We start from the raw sequence: 20,843 nt of genomic DNA on the forward strand, positions 1-20,843 counted from the left end.
GCAGCGTGGTAAGTGGTCATAATGATTTTTAATGAGACTTCAAAAACAAACAGGGAAAATGATAGCCAACAGTTCTGCCAGGTGAACACACAAGACAGAAAACAACTACCCACAAAACCCCAAAGGAAAACAGGCTGCCTAAGTATGATTCCTAATCAGAGACAACGATAGACAGCTGCCTCTGATTAGGAACCCTACTCGGCCCAAAACAAAGAAATACAAAAACATAGAAAAAGGAACATAGAACGCCCCAAAACACACAGAAAAACACCCCCTGCCATGCCCTGACCAAACTACAATAACAAATAACCCCTTTTACTGGTCAGGACGTGACAGATATGTAACTGTATCGATTTTTTCCCTCACCACTATTTTATATTGCTACATTGCATTGTTCGCCACTTTGTCACTTCCCCATCCAAAAACCCATTACCCAATGAATAAATAGATTAAAAAACATAGAGGCCATTCTCTGTGGCTGTCTAACAAATGGGCTAAATCAGACTGCAGGAATAAAACAATGGAAGGATAAAACAATGAGTGCAGGCTAGATGTAATTATCAGACACGTCAGAGGCAGGTAACCCAAACAGCATTCTAACTACATGAGATGGGGAGTATAGAGAGGAAGAAGGGAGTGTGGGATGACTTCAGGTGGCTTAAAGCGGATATTGTGTGCCTTATCTGTCATCTGCAGCACCTCTGCTCTTATTCTAGAGAGAGGCAAAGTCAGAGAGGGGGGGCATGGATTGTGTGTTTGTGGCTGTGTTATGCCTCCTCTTCCTCAGCTCAGAGGGATAATAAACCCTGAGCTTCTCTTCTCCTCTCTGCGTGCTGCAATCTGTCTTGATGGCAGACCTCTACACGGTTCCCACCTGATGGATCCTGACTCCGGCCTATATCAGGATGGCCATGGAGGTCTGGGAGATGTGTATTGAGGCACATGTGCATGTTAACTTCCTCTGCAGGAACAAGCTAGCTTCTTGCTACTGACTTAAAGTTTACAAAGTTGGCTTGGATTGCAATTGGTAGCAAAGTACTGAATCCTAGTGAGCAATGTTGGATACTAGTATAATGGTGCCTTGTGACTGTGAAACCATTAGCATGTAGCCATGTTAGTGTATAGCTAGCATGTAGCTAGCATGTAACTGGTGTGTAGCTAGCGGGTAGTTACTATGTAGTGTGTAGCTCCTTACCTGCGGTGGTGAGACAGTGTTCCTCGTCACTGTTGTCCTGACAGTTGTCCTGTCCGTTACACAGGAAACTGCGGTCCACACAGCGCCCGTTACGACACTTGAAGCGGGCCTCCATGCACACCAGCGGGTTACCTGCTGTGAGAGGACCACAACACAGCTCAGAGGTTAGAGGTCAGGGGATAGAGGTAAGGGGTTAGGTATGTGATAAACAAACTGTAGGCATTCTTTTGTTTCATTTTTATAACCACCAGCTCCTTAAACTGAAGAGCGGGAGAAACCTAAAAAAACGAGAGAAACCTCAAACCTTTTACACAGTCCAATTGATCAATTTATCAAAGAAATATCAAGAGGGAATTAATGAAAAAATGAAATGCATCACACCGCATCGAGAGATACAGTAAAACCATTTGATCTCGGTTTTTGATTAGATACACAAATAGCATGAGAGACCTCAGAACACTTCTGATTCCTCTATGCACTCTTGTGCTGCTTGGCCTTTGTTCCAAGCCTGAGCAGAATGAGGCTGAATTATCTTGTAAGAATATCCAGACAATTAGGCAGTAAAGACATTGTGGTCGGTTCTCAGAGCGCGGTGTTCTAGCACAGAGCACGCGGAAGGAGCGCAGTTCCATTTAAATGGCTAGATTAGATGTGCATCAGCGTGGGGGCCTGTAGGCTAGGCACAGTGTCTCTGACGATGGAGAGTGATTGGCTCGTTAGAAACTGCTCTGCCGAGATGGAGAGAAACAGGAACAAAGGGAGGGAGCCATGTGAGCCCACTCCCAAATCCACCACTTCTATACAGTGGGGGAAAAAAGTATTTGATCCCCTGCTGATTTTGTACGTTTGCCCACTGACAAAGAAATGATCAGTCTATGATTTTAATAGTAGGTTTATTTGAACAGTGAGAGACAGAATAACAACAAAAAAATCCAGAAAAACGCATGTCAAAAATGTTATAAAATGATTTGCATTTTAATGAGGGAAATAAGTATTTGACCCCTCTGCAAAACATGACTTAGTACTTGGTGGCAAAACCCTTGTTGGCAATCACAGAGGTCAGACGTTTCTTGTAGTTGGCCACCAGGTTTGACACACATCTCAGGAGGGATTTTGTCCCACTCCTCTTTGCAGATCTTCTCCAAGTCATTAAGGTTTCGAGGCTGACGTTTGGCAAGTCGAACCCTCAGCTCCCCTCCACAGATTTTCTATGGGATTAAGGTCTGGAGACTGGCTAGGCCACTACAGGACCTTAATGTGCTTCTTCTTGAGCCACTCCTTTGTTGCCTTGGCTGTGTGTTTTGGGTCATTGTCATGCTGGAATACCCATCCACGACCCATTTTCAATGCCCTGGCTGAGGGAAGGAGGTTCTCACCCAAGATTTGACGGTACATGGCCCCGTCCATCGTCCCTTTGATGCGGTGAAGTTGTCCTGTCCCCTTAGCAGAAAAACACCCCCAAAGCATAATGTTTCCACCTCCATGTTTGACGGTGGAGATGGTGTTCTTGGGGTCATAGGCAGCATTCCTCCTCCTCCAAACACGGTGAGTTGAGTTGATGTCAAAGAGCTCCATTTTGGTCTCATCTGACCACAACACTTTCACCCAGTTGTCCTCTGAGTCATTCAGATGTTCATTGGCAAACTTCAGACGGGCATGTATATGTATTCTTGAGCAGGGGGACCTTGCGGGCGCTGCAGGATTTCAGTCCTTCACAGCGTAGTGTGTTACCAATTGTTTTCTTGTTGACTATGGTCCCAGCTGCCTTGAGATCATTGACAAGATCCTCCCAGGGAGTTCTGGGCTGATTCCTCACCGTTCTCATTATCATTGCACCTCCACGAGGTGAGATCTTGCATGGAGCCCCAGGCCGAGGGATATTGACAGTTCTTTTGTGTTTCTTCCATTTGCGAATAATCGCACCAAATGTTGTCACCTTCTCACCAAGCTGCTTGGCGATGGTCTTGTAGCCCATTCCAGCCTTGTGTAGGTCTACAATCTTGTCCCTGACATCCTTGGAGAGCTCTTTGGTCTTGGCCATGGTGGAGAGTTTGTAATCTGATTGATTGATTGCTTCATTGGACAGGTGTCTTTTTTACAGGTAACAAGCTGCGGTTAGGAGCACTCCCTTTAAGAGTGTGCTCCTAATCTCAGCTCGTTACCTGTATAAAAGACACCTGGGAGCCAGAAATCTTTCTGATTGAGAGGGGGTCAAATACTTATTTCCCTCATTAAAATGCAAATCAATTTATAACATTTCTGACATGCGTTTTTCTGGATATTTATGTTGTTATTCTTTCTCTCACTGTTCTAATAAACCTACCATTAAAATTATAGACTGATCCTTTCTTTGTCAGTGGGCAAACGTACAAAATCAGCAGGGGATCAAATACTTTTTCCCCCACTGTATACTACAGCTAAAGCTGGCTCACAAATTATCCTAACAAGAGGACAAGTTGCACTGATCATACAGTAGGTCCAGAAGACCAACCTGTGTTTAAATACAGTATGTGGTTATATAGAGAGTGGCTTCCATGACATACTGTACATTAAGGTCATGATGGGGTATTATGCCAGGATTATTATGGGATGGGAGGTGGTTGCTGTGGGATACTCACTGCATTTCTTCTCGTCGCTCCCGTCAGGACAGTCACTGAAGCCATTGCAACGGAACCGCCCGATGATACAGTGGATCCCGTTGGCACAGGCGAAGAACGTCGGAGCACACTTGGACTTTATCTTGGCTGTGGGGAGGAGAGGAGTGGGGGAGAGAGCGAGGGAGAGGAGGGGGAGAAGGGTCTGTTATTAGGATGATGGCAGAAATGACTATGGATGGATGATGCTACAGTTTTAAGTGTCTCATAATAGAGTTGAGCTGTGGGGAAAAGAGAGAAATATGAGAAAGAAGAATGAATGAGAAGAAGGGAAAGAAGTAGAGGGAGAGAAAGGGAAGGAAGGAGAGAGAGATGAAGAACAGGACAGTGAGTGAGGGGGAGACAAGGAGTGAGAGGCGAGTGGGAGGGATAGAGGGATGTGGGTCCTACCAGACTATCACTGTATATTACAGGCAACTGCTCGCATTTCATTCATGGCCTTAAAAGATCCTTCTTATTGACATTCTGGCAATGGTGAGTTCTAATACAGAATGTTACAAATGTAGTTCTGTTATACTAAAGGTCAGTCAATTTATCAGTTCTACTTGTCCTGCAGTACTTCTTTGCACTTTCTCTATAGACCTACCCCCACCTTAAGAGCTACATGTTGGAAACAGAATGGAAAGCAGTTAGGAAGGAGAGCAGACAGAAAGCAGACAGAGACAAAGAGAGAACAAAGTGGAGGGAAGCGTTAGTATAGATCCACCATCGATCAATCTAACGGAGGGTAGACGGAGGGAGGGCCAGATCTCGGTGGATAGCCAGGAGGTTGATGAGCCTCCACCCCATCACCCAGCCCTGTTTAACCCCAGCAGCACCTAACTTTAGCTGCCTGCTTTAGATACATTGATCCCCTCTCTGGAGGAGGAAAACACTGTGGAGAAAGTAGCTACACCAGGCAGAGGACAGACAGGGTGACGCATGGGGAGAAGTCGGACCAGAAAGAACTAGGTTACTTTGGATGCTTTTCAGTCCAGAGCAGATAATTACTTTCCAGGGCCTGGATAGGCGTTTTGAGAAGTGCATTGGATTTGCATAGACCCATGGAGTCCGTTTCATAGTGTGACCCAAGCCTGCTATGGCAAGATGAGTCCATCTGGGACACTCTGCCGTGCAAATTAAAGAACCTTAGTGGATTTCTAATGTAGATAATGCTCTATCTGGGGTGGGGGGGTGGGGGACAGAGAGAGAGAAGAGAGAGAGCTAAAACCACTTATCCTTCAGAACTTCTACTTCTTAATCTGTACTTTATAATTAATTCAACATTCAAAGTTTAATTCCCTCTGGAAAATGTATGCAACACAAAAGCTTAGTAAATCAGACGCTATAAGAAGAGATCTAACCTTCTGTAGGTCGCATGGTCAACTCAGCAGTCAGTTGAGCAACCACCAGTAACCAGTTAGCCACCAGTATGTGGGCACAGACACTGCATACATAACCGGCGGCTCTAGTAAAACCCAGCATTACAAAGCAAGGCCTCAACCCTCTGAATCACTGACACAGGAAAGGGGTGTAGTGAGTGGGTACACAGTATATCTCTAAGCCAGCCAACACCCAAACATCTCCCTGTGTTTTCGCCACTTTGAATAACAAAGAGAATTATTATTGGCCTGTCCATGGCTTGGCACTGCGCCATTTAAAATGCCAGGGGCACACATTTCTCCCCCTACAATCCATTGTGGTAGGCTGATTTATGAGCTCTTTCAAGCTGCAGCGATTATGTGTGGAAGAAGGAGGGGTACGCAGAGCACCCGCATACTCTCTCCTCTCTGAAATGCAATCCCTCAACACTGGAGCGTCTGGTCTGCCTGTGTGTGTGTGTGTGTGTGTGTGTGTGTGTGTGTGTGTGTGTGTGTGTGTGTGTAGCCTTTGTTTACAGCCACAGCGGAGGCCCTGAGTGCTTAAAGCCCATTCTGCATGGATGGTATATCACATTCATTAAACTCTGCGGAGAAAAAAGACATGGCTCTGAGTTGTTGTTTTTCTTCATATTTTCTCAATCTCTCTCACTTTGCTGTAGAAAACAATCAAAACAGATTGCAGTCTGTTTCTCACATATCATGTCTTTCTTGCATTTCTTTTGGTCTCCTAAGAAAGTGAGAATTCGAGCGGAGAATGGTTTGTGGCTACATTGAACTGAAGTCTCAATCCACTTCTTTTGTCTGCTCCTTTCCTTTATCATCTACTCATACGAAGGACAGGAGACGAGGATGCACCCCTGGAAAGGGGCCCCTTTCATTTTTCCCTTTATCCCGGACCCGGGGTGCATCCTCGTCAGTAGTCCAACTAAAATGTGTCTTCCACATTTAACCCAACCCCTTTAAATCAGAGAGGTGCGGGGGGGCTGCCTTAATTAACATCCACGTCTTTGGCTTCCAGGGAACAGTGGGTTAACTGCCTTACTCAGGGGCAGAACGACAGATTTGTACCTTATCAGCTCGGAGATTCAATCCAGCAACCTTCCGGTTACTGGCCCAATGCTCTAACCACTAGGCTACTTGCCACCCCATGCCCTGTCATGGCTACCTTTCCTCCTTCTCCCCCAGTAGCACCAGTATGGATAGCCACTGTCTGATCCAAGCTTATATTGTCAGAATTAGTTCAAAAATTTGCATTAATGTTAATTTCATGGCGGTCGCACAGAAACTGGATTGGTGGGGGTGGGTGGTGGGGTGTGGAAGGGGGAAGTTAATGTGCTTATAGCTGCATTCACATCTGTTTGGGGTCACCTCGTCCTCCACAGGCAGAGCAGAGTGCAGCTCTCAGGACATAAAAAAACAATCAAAGTTAATTAGAGAAGCTACATAGTTTTGGGTAAAAGAGGGGGAGCGGAGAGGGGAGAGACTTTACAAAATAAAAAATTAGACCCTGTTATTAAATGTCCCTTGTTTATTCCTCTGTGAAGGTGTTCTCTTTATTTTTGTTTCCTGGAATCCCTTGCTCTCCACCTCTCTAAATGTAAGTACTTTCTTGTTTATTTTCCAGAGCATTGTCCTTCAACCTCTCCCACTCCCTCCCCCACTCTTCCACCACTCCTATCACAAGCTCCCTCTTAGTTGAATTTCTCTAATTCTGGGCCAAGTTTTCCCCTTCTCCTCTGAGCCTAAATAGAAGTTGTTTACAAAAAACAGCCCCAGTTTTTTTGTATGGCTTCCAAAGTCAGTGGGGGTGTTCGGCTCAGCAGTACAAATTAAAACAAATGCGCCTGCAGTCAGGTAAGGCCAATACCAGCAGGAAAATAAAATTGAAGCTTATTTACTGCATTTCTACACAACTTAAAAAATAAAAAATAAATTTTGAGAACAGCAAAAAATAAGCTAAATTTACTTCAGACGTTATTACCTTGTTGCTGTAGCTTCATTTTACAGTGCATTTGGAAAGTATTTAGACCCCTAGACTTTTTCCACATGTTATGTTACAGCCTTATTCTAAAATGCATTAAATAGATGTTTTCCCTCATCAATCTACACACAATACCCCACAATGACAAAGCGAAAACAGGTTTTTAGAAATGTTTTCAAATATATAAAAAAAATATATATATACCTTATTTACATAAGTATTCAGACCCTTTGCTATGAGACTCGAAATTGAACTCAGGTGCATCCTGTTTCCATTGATCATCCTTGAGATGTTTCTAGAACTTGATTGGTGTTCACCTGTGGTAAAAACACTGCTATGCACTAGCTACATAAGCACCGTGATTAAAACTCTAGTTTAGTTTCATGTCAAATCAAACAGCAGTTACAGTACCAAGCCCAAGTCATCTACACAGGGGTGGAAAACTCCAGTCCTCGATTGGTGTCACACTTTTTCTCCATCCCTAGCAAACACAGCTGATTAATCAAATTGCATTGTAAACTGAAGATCATGATTAGGTGATTATTGGAGTCAGGTGTGTTAGCTAGGGCAAAAAAAAGCACTCGAGGACTGGAATTATAGCCATCTTTACCTGCCAATTGATGCCGCTGGCGCAAAGGCACACACACACGCACCCACACACACACACTTCATGGGTGAGTGCTTTTCCTTTCAAATCCTTCCTAAACCTTATACTAGAGAACATTCTTAATTGCAAATATGTTTGCCATAAAAGTATCTAAGCAGCGAAGAGCATGATAGTTTTAGCCTTTATTAAATCATTTAGATTTTTTCCTTACAGCATCCCTCCAACCTTCTCCTCTCCTTCCGCAGCCAATACTTTCCCTCCTTATTTTCCTTCCCCCTCTCCTGCCCCTCAGCACATCCCCCCTCAGCCCCTCCTACCTTCCTTCTCTCCCTCGCTCCATAAGAAAATAAGTCTCTGAGCACAGGTGGACCAGGTCGTGACGAGCATGCATGAGCGAGAGTGAGGAGTGACATGGAGCGGAGGGGAATAAAAGAAAATAGAGAAAAGAGAGAGAGAGAGAGAGAGAGAGAGAGGAAAAGGCTGAGGAGTTGAAAGGATATTCTCTGACCTTGCCTGTGCGTTTGTGTGGGAAGGAAAATCGATGGGTAATGGAGTCTGGGTGAAAGCAAGGAGGGCACACAGAGACAGAGGCAGTCTGCTAGGAGGTTGGGAGATCAAACTAATCAATCTGGCTCCTTCAGAGTCCTGGCCCAGTCTGACGCTGTACAATGCAATAAACATCTGAGGGAGAACAATGTACAGTAGGTTGGCACTAAAGAGCAGCCTTCGGCCTTGCTCTCTCTTCGCCCCGAAACGTTAATGGAACTTTTCGATCACGCCCAGGCCAGCAACGTTCAGGCGATATTGCCAACATGTGTAGAAGGGGAGCAGTGACTCCTAGACACCGTATGTCTTTGCAATGATTGAAAATCAGTCTATTTCATAAACTGTCAAGGCACTATGTGTAACCTTCTGTCAAGAAAAGTGTGTGCTATATCAAATATGTGGCACTGAAGGAGATGGCTGCTGTTTTACAATCCCGTAACCAATTGTGCTATTGTGTATGTTTTGTCGTGTTATTTGTAACTTATTTTGTACATAATGTTTCTGCCACCGTGTCTTATGACCGAAAAGAGTTTATTGATATCAGGGCAGCGATTACTCACCCCGTACTGGAGAAATTCTTCTTCCTCAACGAGTCGGGCGGGAAGGATTTATTCCAGACACGTGACAAGGCCTTCATCCGGTCATTCGCAGGAAGAAAAGACGGAGGTATCGTGGACGACGGTCCGGGTGCCTTGTAAGGATCCCTCGCTGAGAGGGTAATCTACCTTTACCATCGGTCCTATTAGCCAACGTACAATCAATCAATCAATCAATAATAAAATAGATGAACTACGAGCACGTATATCCTACCAACGGGACATTAAAAACGATAATATCTTGTTTCACCGAGTCGTGGCTGAACGACGACATGAATAACATACAGTTGGTAGGTTTTAAGCTTTTTCGGCAGAATAGAACAGCGGCCTCTGGTAAGACTAGGGGTGGCGGCCTATGCATATTTGTAAACAACAGCTGGTGGACGAAATTTAAGGAAGTCTCGAGGTTTTGCTCGCCTGAGGTAGAGTATCCCATGATAAGCTGTACACCACACTATTTACCAAGAGAGTTTACATCTACAATTTTCGTAGCTGTCTATATACCACCGCAGACCGATGCTGGCACCAAAACCGCACTCAATGAGCTGTATACGGCCATAGGCAAACAGGAAAACGCTCATCCAGAGGCGGCACTCCTAGTGGCCGGGGACTTTAATGCAGGGAAACTCAAATCCAGTTTTGCCTAATTTCTATCAGCATGTTAAATGTGCAACCAGAGGGAAAAAAATAGACCACCTTTACTCCAGACACAGAGACGCGTACGAAGCTCTCCCTCCATTTGGCAAATCTGACCATAATTATATTGTTCTGATTCCTGCTTACAAGCAAAAACTAAAGCAGGAAGCACCAGTGACTCGGTCAACAAGAAAGTGGTCAGATGAAGCCGATGCTAAGCTACAGGACTGTTTTGCAAGCACAGACTTGAATATGTTCGGGATTCTTCCAATGGCATTAAGGAGTACACCACATCTGTCGCTGGCTTCATCAATAAGTGCATCGATGACGTCATCCCCACAGTGACCATACGTACATACGCCAACCAGAAGCCAATGATTACAGGCAACATCCGCACTGAGCTAAAAGGTAGAGCTGCTGCTTTCCAGGAGGGGGACTCTAATCCGGAAGCTTATATGAAATCCTGCTAGGCCCTCTGATGAACCATCAAACAGGCAAAGAATCAATACAAGGCTAAGATTGAATCGTACTACACCGCTACGACGCTCGTCGGATGTGGCAGGGCTCGCAAACTATTACAGACTACAACGGGAAGCACAGCCACGAGCTGCCCAGTGACACAAACCTACCAGATGAGCTAAATTACTTCTATGCTCGCTTCAAGGTAAGTAGCACTGAAACATGCATGAGTGCACCAGCTGTTCCAGACGACTGTGTGATCACGCTGTCCATAGCTTTTAAACAGGTCAACATTCACAAGGCTGCAGGGGCCAGACGAATTACCAGGACGTGTACTCTGACCAACTGGTAAGAGTCTTCACTGACATTTTCAACCTGTCCCTGATTGAGTCTGTAATACCAACATGTTTCAAGCAGACCACCATAGTCCCTGTGTCCAAGAACACTAAGGAAACCTGCCTAAATGACTACCAACCCGTAGCACTCACGTCTGTAGCCATGAAGTGCTCTGAAAGGCTGCTCATGGCTCATGTCAACACCATTATCCCAAAACCCTAGACCCACTCCAATTTGCATACCGCCCCAACAGATCCACAGATGATGCCATCTCTATTGCACTCAACACTGCCCTTTTCCACCTGTACAAAAGGAACACCTATGTGAGAATGCTATTCATTGACTACAGCTCAGTGTTCAACACCATAGTGCCCTCAAAGCTCATCACTAAGCTAAGGACCCTGGGACTAAACACCTCCCTCTGCAACTGGATCCTGGACTTCCTGACGGGCTGCCCCCAGGTGGTAAGGATAGGTAACAACACATCCGCCATGCTGATCCTCAACATGGGGGCCCCTCAGGGGTGCGTGCTCAGTCCCCTCCTGCACTCCCTGTTCACTCATGACTGCATGGCCAGGCACAACTCCAACACCATCATCAAGTTTTCTGATGACACAACAGTGGTAAGCCTGATCACTGACGATGAGACAGCCTATAGGGAGGTCAGAGACCTGATCGTGTGGTGCCAGGACAACAACCTTTCCCTCAATGTGATCAAGACAAAGGAGATTATTGTGGACTACAGGAAAAGGAGGACCGAGCACGCCGCCGATATCATCGATGGGGCTGCAGTGGAGCAGGTTGAGAGCTTCAAGTTCCTTGGTGTCCACATCACCAACAAACTATCATGGTCCAAACACACTAACATGTTGACCAGACCGGACACGTTGAGTGCGCAAGCGTTGCAAAATACATTTCGAAATCCATGTTATTCAATTATTGCACCCACACTGCTCGCGCGCGCATAACAAGTGTCTGCGATGCCAAGGGCTAAAATAGAACTCCTTTCTATTTCTGATGCAGTTCGCGCTGCAAGTCCTGCCTCTCCCATCTCCTCATTGGTTTATAGAAGCAGGTACCCACGTGCCATCTCCTCATTGGTTATACCCACGTGGGTGATTGAAAGACAAATGTTTTTCCGGTTGTCGTGGTAATGCTATGAAAGTGTAGATGCCAATCACCATATAAGTTCAAAGATGAAAAAGCCTGGAAGGAGGAGAGATGACTAGAAACGATTTGGTTGGCCGTTTTATGTGTGGATTAATTGTCGGAGTAGAGGACCTTGTGCATTTCAGGTAAAATAACAACTCAATGTTTATATCCCAGGACAAATTAGCTAGCAACAGCAAGCTAGCTAAATAGGACAAATTAGCTAGCAAGTGCAAGCTAACTAGCTAAATTGCATACATGTTTAATGCTTTTCGACCTGTCCCCAAATAAATGTCATTGGTTCACAGTTTGTTTTGATATTTTAACCTGCGTGTAACGATCGCGGTTGGTGTGGGAGGACAAAATAAATGTATGCACGATAGCACGTGCACAGCCGGTTTGGGTTCCGTGTACGACAGTCGTGAAGAGAGCACAACAAAGCCTATTTCCCCTCAGGAGACTGAAAAGACTTGGCATGGGTCCTCAGATCCTCAAAAGGTTCTACAGCTGCACCATGAGAGCATCCTGACTGGTTGCATCACTGCCTGGTATGGCAACTGCTCGGCCTCCGACCACAAAGCACTACAGAGGGTAGTGCATACGGCCCAGTACATCACTGGGGTCAAGCTTCCTGCCATCCAGGACCTCTAAATCAGGTGGTGTCAGAAGAAGGCCCTAAAACTTGTCGAAGACTCCAGCCACCCTAGTCATAGACTGTTCTCTCTGCTACCACACGGCAAGCGCCAAGTCTAGGTCCAAAAGGCTCCTTAACAGCTTCAACCCCCAAGCCATAAGAATCCTGAACAGCTAATCAAAGGGCTAGCCAGACCCCTCTTTTACACTGCTGCTACTCTCTGTTTATAATCTATGCATAGTCACTTTAACTCTACCTACATGTACATATTACCTCAAATACCTCAACTAACCAGTGCCCCCCACATTGACTCTGTACCGGTAACCCCTGCTGTTTAATTATTTGTTACTTTTTCCCCCTAATTTTTACTCAACATTTATTTGTATTTGTTTTCTTAACTTCTTAAAGCACTGTTGGTTTAAGGGCTTGTAAATATGCATTTCACTGTAAGGTTTTACACCTGTTGTATTCGGCGCATGTGACAAATCCAAATTTGATGAAAACATCATGTTGAATGCATCTTCCTTTAAAAGCTGGCTTTGACTGGCCCAGCGGTCTAAGGCAATGTATCTCAGTGCGAAAGGCGTCACTTTAGTACCTGGTTCGAATCCAGGCTGTATCAAATCCGGCCGCCGCAATTGGGAGTCCCATAGGGCGGCGCACAATCGGCCCAGCATCATCCGGTTTCCCTCTGGGAAAGGCCTTCCCCTCTGGGATTTACTGATGGCCACTCATTTTTTACACGTCCTACTTTTTCTGCCTCTATATATTCTCATCTCTCCCTCTTTCTCACTCTGTCCTTTGTATATATTTTGTATATCTCTAGCTCCTCTCTTTCTTCTTCTCTCACCATCCTCCTTCTCAACTATGAGGGCCAGGTCCAGTAAGCCCAGTCACCCCCCTTATCTCTTCTCGCAACCCAGGAAATACATAAAACACACATACAGTACCAGTCAAAAGTTTGGACAACTCATTCAAGGGTTTTTCTTTATTTTTACTATTTTCTACATTGTTGAATAATAGTGAAGACATCAAAACTATGAAATAACACATATGGAATCATGTAGTAACCAAAAACATGCTAAACAATCCAAATATATTTTATATTTGAGATTCTTCAAAGTAACCACCCTTTGCCTTGATAACAGCTTTGTACATTCTCTCAACCAGCTTCATGCGGTATTCATCTGGAATGCATTTCAATTAACAGGTGTGCCTTGTTAAAAGATCATTTGTGGAATTTCTTTCCTTCTTAATGCGTTTGAGCCAATCAGTTGTGTTGTGACAAGATAGGGGTGGTATACAGAAGATAGCCCTATTTGGTAAAAGACCAAGTCTATATTATGGCAAGAACAGCTCAAATAAGCAAAGAGAAATGACAGTCCATCATTACTTTAAGACATGAAGGTCAGTCAATCTAGAAAATTTCAAGCACTATGATGAAATTGGCTCTCATGAGGAGCGCCACAGGAAAGGAAGACCTTCTGCTGCAGAGGATAAGTTCATTAGAATTACCAGCCTCAGAAATTGCAGCCCAAATAAATGCTTCAGAGTTCAAGTAACAGACAAATCTTAACATCAACTGTTCAGAGGAGACTCCGTGAATCAGGCCTTCATGGTCGAATTTCTGCAAAGAAACCACTACTAAAGAATACCAATGAGAAGAGACTTGCTTGGGCCAAGAAACACGAGCAATGAACATAAGACCGGTGGAAATCTGTCCTTTGGTCTGATGAGTCCAAATTTGAGACGCAGAGTAGGTGAATGGATGATCTCCGCATGTGTGGTTCCCACCGTGAAGCATGGAGGAGGTGTAATGGTGTGGGGTGCTTTGCTGGTGACACTGTTGATGATTTATTCAGGATTCAAGGCACACTTAACCAGCATGGCTACCACATAATTCTGCAGCGATATGCCATCCCATCTGGTTTTGCGCTTAGTGGGACTATCATTTGTTTTTCAACAGGACAATGACCCAACACACTTCCAAGCTGTGTAAGGGCTACTTGACCATGAAGGAAAGTTATGGAGTGCTGCATTAGATGACCTGACGTCCACAATCCCAACCTCAACCCAATTGAAATGGTTTGGGATGAGTTGGACCGCAGTGTAAAGGAAAAGCAGTCAACAAGTCTTCAGCATATGTGGGAACTCCTTTAATAGTGATGGAAAAGCATTCCCGGGGAAGCTGGTTGAGAGAATGCCAAGAGTGTGCAAAGCCGTCGTTAAGTTTTTGGTTACTACATGATTCCGTATGTGTTATTTCATCATTTTGATGTCTTCACTATTATTCTACAATGTAGAAAATAGTAAAAATAAAGAAAAACCCTTGAATGAGTAGGTGTGTCCAAACTTTTGATTGGTACTGTTCATGCACATGCATAAACTTGCAGATTTTGCATGCACGCATGTAGACATATACTGCCAAACTACTGAGACATTGTCACGCTCTGACCTAGAAGAGCTGTGTTTTCTCTGTTTAGCTAGGCCAGGGTGTGATAGGTGGGTGGGCATTCTATGTTTTGTGTTCTATGTTTTGGCCGGGTATGGTTTCCAATCAGAGGCAGGTGTCTATCGTTGTCTCTGATTGGAAGCCATACTTAGGCAGCCTGTTTTTCCTTCGTTTTTGTGGGTAGTTGTTTTCCGTTTTGTTGTAAGTACATGACTGAACTGTCTGCTGTCATTTGTGTTTATTTGTAAAGGGTTCATTTCTTTCATTAAACTCAAGATGAACATATTCCACGCTGCACCTTGGTCTGCTCATGTTGACGCCTGTGACAGACATGCACAAAATCTCACTTAACCCAGTACACAGTAGACACACGCTGCCAAAATACAGAATCCCTGAAGTTCTGTGATATACATGTTTTCATTTAACACACGCTTTTTGAAGGAAAAGGTAGTTCATGAGTTAAGTTTTAGAGGGCATTGACTTTGCACTGGCTTTGGAATACAGTAAAACAATAACTTGTGTAATGTTCCTGTTAGGGCTAGGGGGCAGTATTGACACGGCTGGATAAAAAACGTACCCGATTTAATCTGGTTACTACTCCTGCCCAGTAACTAGAATATGCATATAATTATTGGCTTTGGATAGAAAACACCCTAAAGTTTCTAAAACTGTTTGAATGGTGTCTGTGAGTATAACAGAATTCAAATGGCAGGTCAAAACCTGAGAGGATTCTGTACAGGAAGTACCCTGTCTGACCATTTCTTGGCCTTGTTGATTATGTCTATCAATTACAGGGGATCTCTGCTCTTACGTGACACTTTCTACGGCTCACATGGACTCTAAGAAGGCGGCAAAATGCTGAATCGTGGCTTTGCAGGCTCTGGCTGAAACAAAGTAGCGCGTTTGGGTAGTGGCTGGTTACAGTACTGTGAGACTCAGGCTCGTGCCCGCGTCGACCGAAAGCTTTCTTTTCCTTTGTCTGTTTACCTAAAAGGATATTCCCGGTCGGAATATTATCGCTTTTTTACGAGAAAAATGGCATAAAAATGGATTTTAAACAGCGGTTGACATGCTTCGAAGTACGGTAATGGAATATTTAGATTTTTTTTGTCATGAATTGCGCCATGCGCAAGACCCTGATTTACCATTTCAGATAGTTTCTGGAACGCACAAACAAAACGCCGCTATTCGGATATAACGATGGATTATTTTGGACCAAACCAACATTTGTTATTGAAGTAGCAGTCCTGGGAGTGAATTCTGACGAAGACAACAAAAGGTAATCAAACTTTTGTAATAGTAAATCTGATATTGGTGAGTGCTAAACTTGCTGGGTGTCTAAATAGCTAGCCCGTGATGGCTGGGCTATGTACTTAGAATATTGCAAAATGTGCTTTCACCAAAAGCTATTTTAAAATCGGACATATCGAGTGCATAGAGGAGTTCTGTATCTATAATTCTTAAAATAATTGTTATGCTTTTTGTGAACGTTTATCGTGAGTAATTTAGTAAATTGTTAGTAAATTTCCGGAAGTTTGCGGGGGTATGCTAGTTCTGAACGTCACATGCCAATGTAAAAAGCTGGTTTTTGATATAAATATGAACTTGATTGAACAAAACATGCATGTATTGTATAACATAATGTCCTAGGGTTGTCATCTGATGAAGATCATCAAAGGTTAGTGCTGCATTTAGCTGTGGTTTGGGTTTTTGTGACATTATATGCTAGCTTGAAAAATGGGTGTCTGATTATTTCTGGCTGGGTACTCTGCTGACATAATCTAATGTTTTGCTTTCGTTGTAAAGCCTTTTTGAAATCGGACAGTGTGGTTAGATTAACGAGAGTCTTGTCTTTAAATAGCTGTAAAATAGTCATATGTTTGAGAAATAGAAGTAATAGGATTTTGAAGGTATTTGAAAATCGCGCCACAGGATTCAACTGGCTGTTACGTAGGTGGGACGAATTCGTCCCGCCTGCCCTAGAGAGGTTAAAAGATATTTCAAGGGTATGTTTTATTTACATGCTTAGAGAAGAGAAAGAAGTAAACTGAGATATTGTATTTTTTTTCTGTGTGCTGTAGAATGCTATTTTAAAGTGGGTGGTAGTATTTACATGACTCTGGCTGACCCTGCATCAGAGATGAGATAGAAAACACACACACAGAGAGACAGAGAGAGAGAGAGACAGGGAGAGAGAGAGAAAGATAAGTGCCCTCAGCTCTATCAGGAAGAACAGATGGAAAGAGAATAAGAGAGAAATCAGAGAGAGATCAGATAAGCAGAGAGGAATCAGAGAGAGAGCAGAGAAGCAGAGAGAAATCAGAGCGACAGCAGAGAAGCAGAGAGGAATCAGAGAGAGAGAGCAGAGAAGCAGAGAAATACAGGCCAGATTGGTATGACTCTCTGAGATTAACTTTTCAACTGGTTGTCGTGGAGATAGGATGCAAGGAAGAGGATAGCCTGGGGCAACATAAGCACCACATTTCATTTTTTATGGTCGAGGTGTGTGTGTCACCGTGTGTTTGTGTGAAAGTGTTTGATCTCTCATAGTGTATCTGAGGTGTGTGTACTACAAGTAGCTGGACGTGTTTACTTCTGACAGTCTGTGTGTGTGTATATATATATATATATATTTTATTTTTTTGGAGTGTGTGGTTGTGTGTGAGCTTTGTGTCAAGAGCTATGTCATCATGCAACAGATGCAACAGCCTACACTCGGATTTGTTTTTATTAAATAATTTTCATTAAATCGTTTTTAATCTTAACTAAAGGTTGTAATGCTATTGATTCACCAACACGGTTAGCCTTTACAGCTGGGACCGCACGTTTGTGTTCCGGACTCCTGTTAAGTAGCAGTCAGTTGCTAGCCATCATGAAAATGGAGCACGTTAATGCTAGCAGTGCTAGCCCACCGGTGTGTTTATCCTCAGCTGGGCACAAATGGTTCAGGTTCGAGATGATTTCTACACAAGATAAAAATGAGGTGGAACTGGAAAATGGACAGGGAATTGTCTGCTCTAAATGCACCACCATCAAGAATCTTAGGGAAGTGATCCTCCGGCTGTTAGCTTGGCTGTGAGAAAAGGAAAACCTGCTTTCTAAGTACACTGACCTTGCTGTAACCCAGGCAAACTGAATCTCAGTTTTTAATGACTCCTATACCAAAGCTGTTGATGAGTCGGGGGGCGTTGATCTGTCCCAATCCAAAGGACAGATGTAAAGCTCAAGTATGCGGCCCATGGGAGACTGAACACTCACAAGGCATAGGAGATCGGGGAGGCAGTCTGGCCACCCATCTATCAGAGAAGATCCGATCCCGCTATCAAACAGCTTTTCCCCACTTGAGACGAACCTATCAGCCCCGGGAGTCAGCACAGATCCTGGGTGTATACCAAAAGCCGGCGGCCGCCCAGTGGCACCCTCCCCCACGGCAACCACAGTTCAGCAGGTCGTTTCCTCATTGGATTCCATCACTACCACCATCATTGTGGGCAGCTTGATGGTGAGAGATTTTGGCCTGCCTACGGTCTGTGGACCAACCAAGGTTCACTGTCACCCAGGAGCCCGTGTCCATGATATCAACTCTTGTGCCTATGGTTCTGTCCATCTACTCCAAAATTGACACCATCGTCACTAACGTAGGTTTTAACGACCTTTGTTTTAGGCGATATGAGGAACTGAGGGAGGACTACCATTTTTTAATAGCACAGGAAAGAGAATAATTATCTCTGGCCCCCTCCCGTGCTACCAAAGGGGTTCGGAACATTTCAGTCGACTCTTTGCCCTAAACATGTACCCAAAGAAACTTTGCAAAGGCATGAATGTCACATTTTTGTGACAACTTTGATTTGTTTGGGAGCAACCAGCACTTTTTAAAAGACAAGGGATTCACCTTAACCCCAGGGTTTCCAGGACTATTTCCAGCAACATTGCAAACTGTTTTAGAGACTGACAGACAGGGTCTGGTAGTGCTCCAGTTCTCCCCTGTCAGAATAAGCAACAGAGGACTTGGAAACCATTGCATCTCCTGTGGAAATGGCACTATGGTTATTGTGAGTAACCTACATTTATGTTCCTTTAACTCTGCCTTCTAGTGAGTTTATACAACCGGTCATCTCCTACCATTCTGATTGGAAACTGTCAGAAAATGTGGTTGTAACATTAATAATTTGCTTGTTATTCCATTGGTTACCTCTAGGCAGATGCCCCAGGGAAAGAGTGGTCCGCACTCATTTAATATGACACTTTTAAATGTTAGGGAAATCACTAGTTAAACCTTTCTCAAGAATGACCTCATTACTGAGCGCAAAGTTGATTGCATGTTTCTCACTGAAACATGGCTGCCTTCAGACTGTAGTGTGGCTCTTACTGAAGCCTCCCCGTGGACTACAGCTTTTCATACTCTATCAGAAAAGGGAAAAGGGTGGGGGACAGCCTCTATTTTTAATAATACTCTCAGCTGTAAGGACATTTCATTTGGCAACTTTGGGTCTTTTGAGCATCATGCTATACTGTTTAAATGTCAGCCACCAGTGCTGGCCATAACCCTGTATAGGCCACCAAAGCACTGCCTCACTTTCTTTACTGATTTCTATGAACTATTGTCTATTGTCCTTAAGAACTATTATAAAGTCATTGTGTTGGGTGATTTCAACATTCATGTTGACAATGTATTTTCTGAATGTTTTGAGCTCTATGGACTTTATCCAACATGTTACTGGGCCCACCCACAACTGCAGCCATACTAAAGACCTGGTTATTACCAAGGGGCTTTCTATTGACATATCCTCCATTGTTGATGTTGCTTTATCTGATCACCACTGTGTATTTTACTACCTTGTTTCCCATAGCACAGGGTAATACTGAACGCATTATTAAGAAACTCTAGCTTACCTCTGAAGTTGCAACAGATTTTATTGAGTGTATGAACAATACTCCATCACCTATTCTGCCTTCCTCTTGTGATGATTTAGTCAATAACTTTAATAGCAAATTAAGGGCAACAATTGATGCCATAGCTCCAGTAAAGTTGAAAAAGGTGACATCCAAACGGAGAGCCCCTTAGATGAGTGAGGAAACTAATACATTAAAGAGAAATTGCAGAGCGGAAGCAGAGAAAGTCAAAGTTGCAGGTCCATTATGATATTCTGAGAGAGCAACTTGGCATATATAACAAGGCAATTAGAAATACCAGACGGGCACATTTTTCTAACTTGATCACTAATAATCAGAATAATTAGAGAGTGCTCTTCTCGACCATTGATGGCCTGATAATTCTTACCTCCACAAATGTATGTCAACTGTCCTCCACATCTAAATGTGATGAGTTTGCAACATATTTCAGAGATAAAATAACAAACATTAGGCTGGATATCAGTCAAGCAAGACCTGATGAGAAGTTTGATGATATGTGGCCTAGCCTACCACCCAAAGGCACTATGAATTTATTTTCCCTGGTTGACACAGACATGCTCAGGAAAGTGATATCACAACTTAAGCCATCTACCTACCTTCTTGATCCTATCCCCACCACCTTCTTCAAAACAGTTTTAATTGCATATCTGAAGAAATGCAAGCTAGTGTTCACAGGCACTTTCCCCTCTGCACTAAAAACTGCTATGGAACTGCTAAGGGGTTTCACCCCTTCTGTAGAAAAGTAATCTAGATTCTTCAGCTCTTAGCAATTTTCGGCCAATCGCCAACCTTAAATGTTTAAGCAAAATACTGGAGAAATTGGTTTTCAAACAGCTAAATTATTTTTTAAGTGCCACCTTTATTTAAAAAAAAAATCCAATCTGGTTTTCGGGCCCACCACAGCACAGTCTTAGTTAAGGTGGTAAATAATCTCAGAGCCAACACAGATGCCAAACAGCCCTCTGTCCTTGTATTCTTGGATTTAAGTGCTGCATTCAACACTGTTCACCATGATGTCCTTCTGGACAGACTGCAGAGGTGGGTTGGCCTCTCAGGTCCAGTTCTAAATTGCTTTAGGACCTATTCAACCGGTCAATAGTTTGTCACTCTTGGTGAACATAACTTAGAGAAAATACATATCACATATGGCGTTCCACAAAGTTTGATTTTGGGTCCGGTACTAAATCAGTTTATATATGTGGCAACGTTATCAGGAAGCACAGCATTGATTTTCACTGCTACGCAGACAATACATTTCTGTGTCACCGGAGGATTTTAGCTCCATGGATAAATTATTAAACTGTATTAGTGATTTAAATACTT

The 20,843-nt window shown here is 43.7% G+C and overlaps 1 protein-coding gene across 1 annotated transcript in view; it reads right to left on the reverse strand.

The window, feature by feature from the left end:
- LOC106561314 (low-density lipoprotein receptor class A domain-containing protein 3) overlaps positions 1-20,843 on the reverse strand; it is a 141,429-nt gene that overhangs the window by 44,303 nt on the left and 76,283 nt on the right. The window contains exons 3-4 of the mRNA XM_045688748.1: positions 3,814-3,939; positions 1,196-1,330 (exon numbers count right to left, since the gene is read on the reverse strand). Coding sequence (XP_045544704.1) covers positions 1,196-1,330; positions 3,814-3,939 — 261 coding nt within the window. The remainder of the gene's footprint in view (positions 1-1,195; positions 1,331-3,813; positions 3,940-20,843) is intronic.

The sequence above is a fragment of the Salmo salar genome, chromosome ssa10, assembly GCF_905237065.1.
Source record: "Salmo salar chromosome ssa10, Ssal_v3.1, whole genome shotgun sequence".
In the NCBI taxonomy this organism is placed as follows: domain Eukaryota; kingdom Metazoa; phylum Chordata; class Actinopteri; order Salmoniformes; family Salmonidae; genus Salmo; species Salmo salar.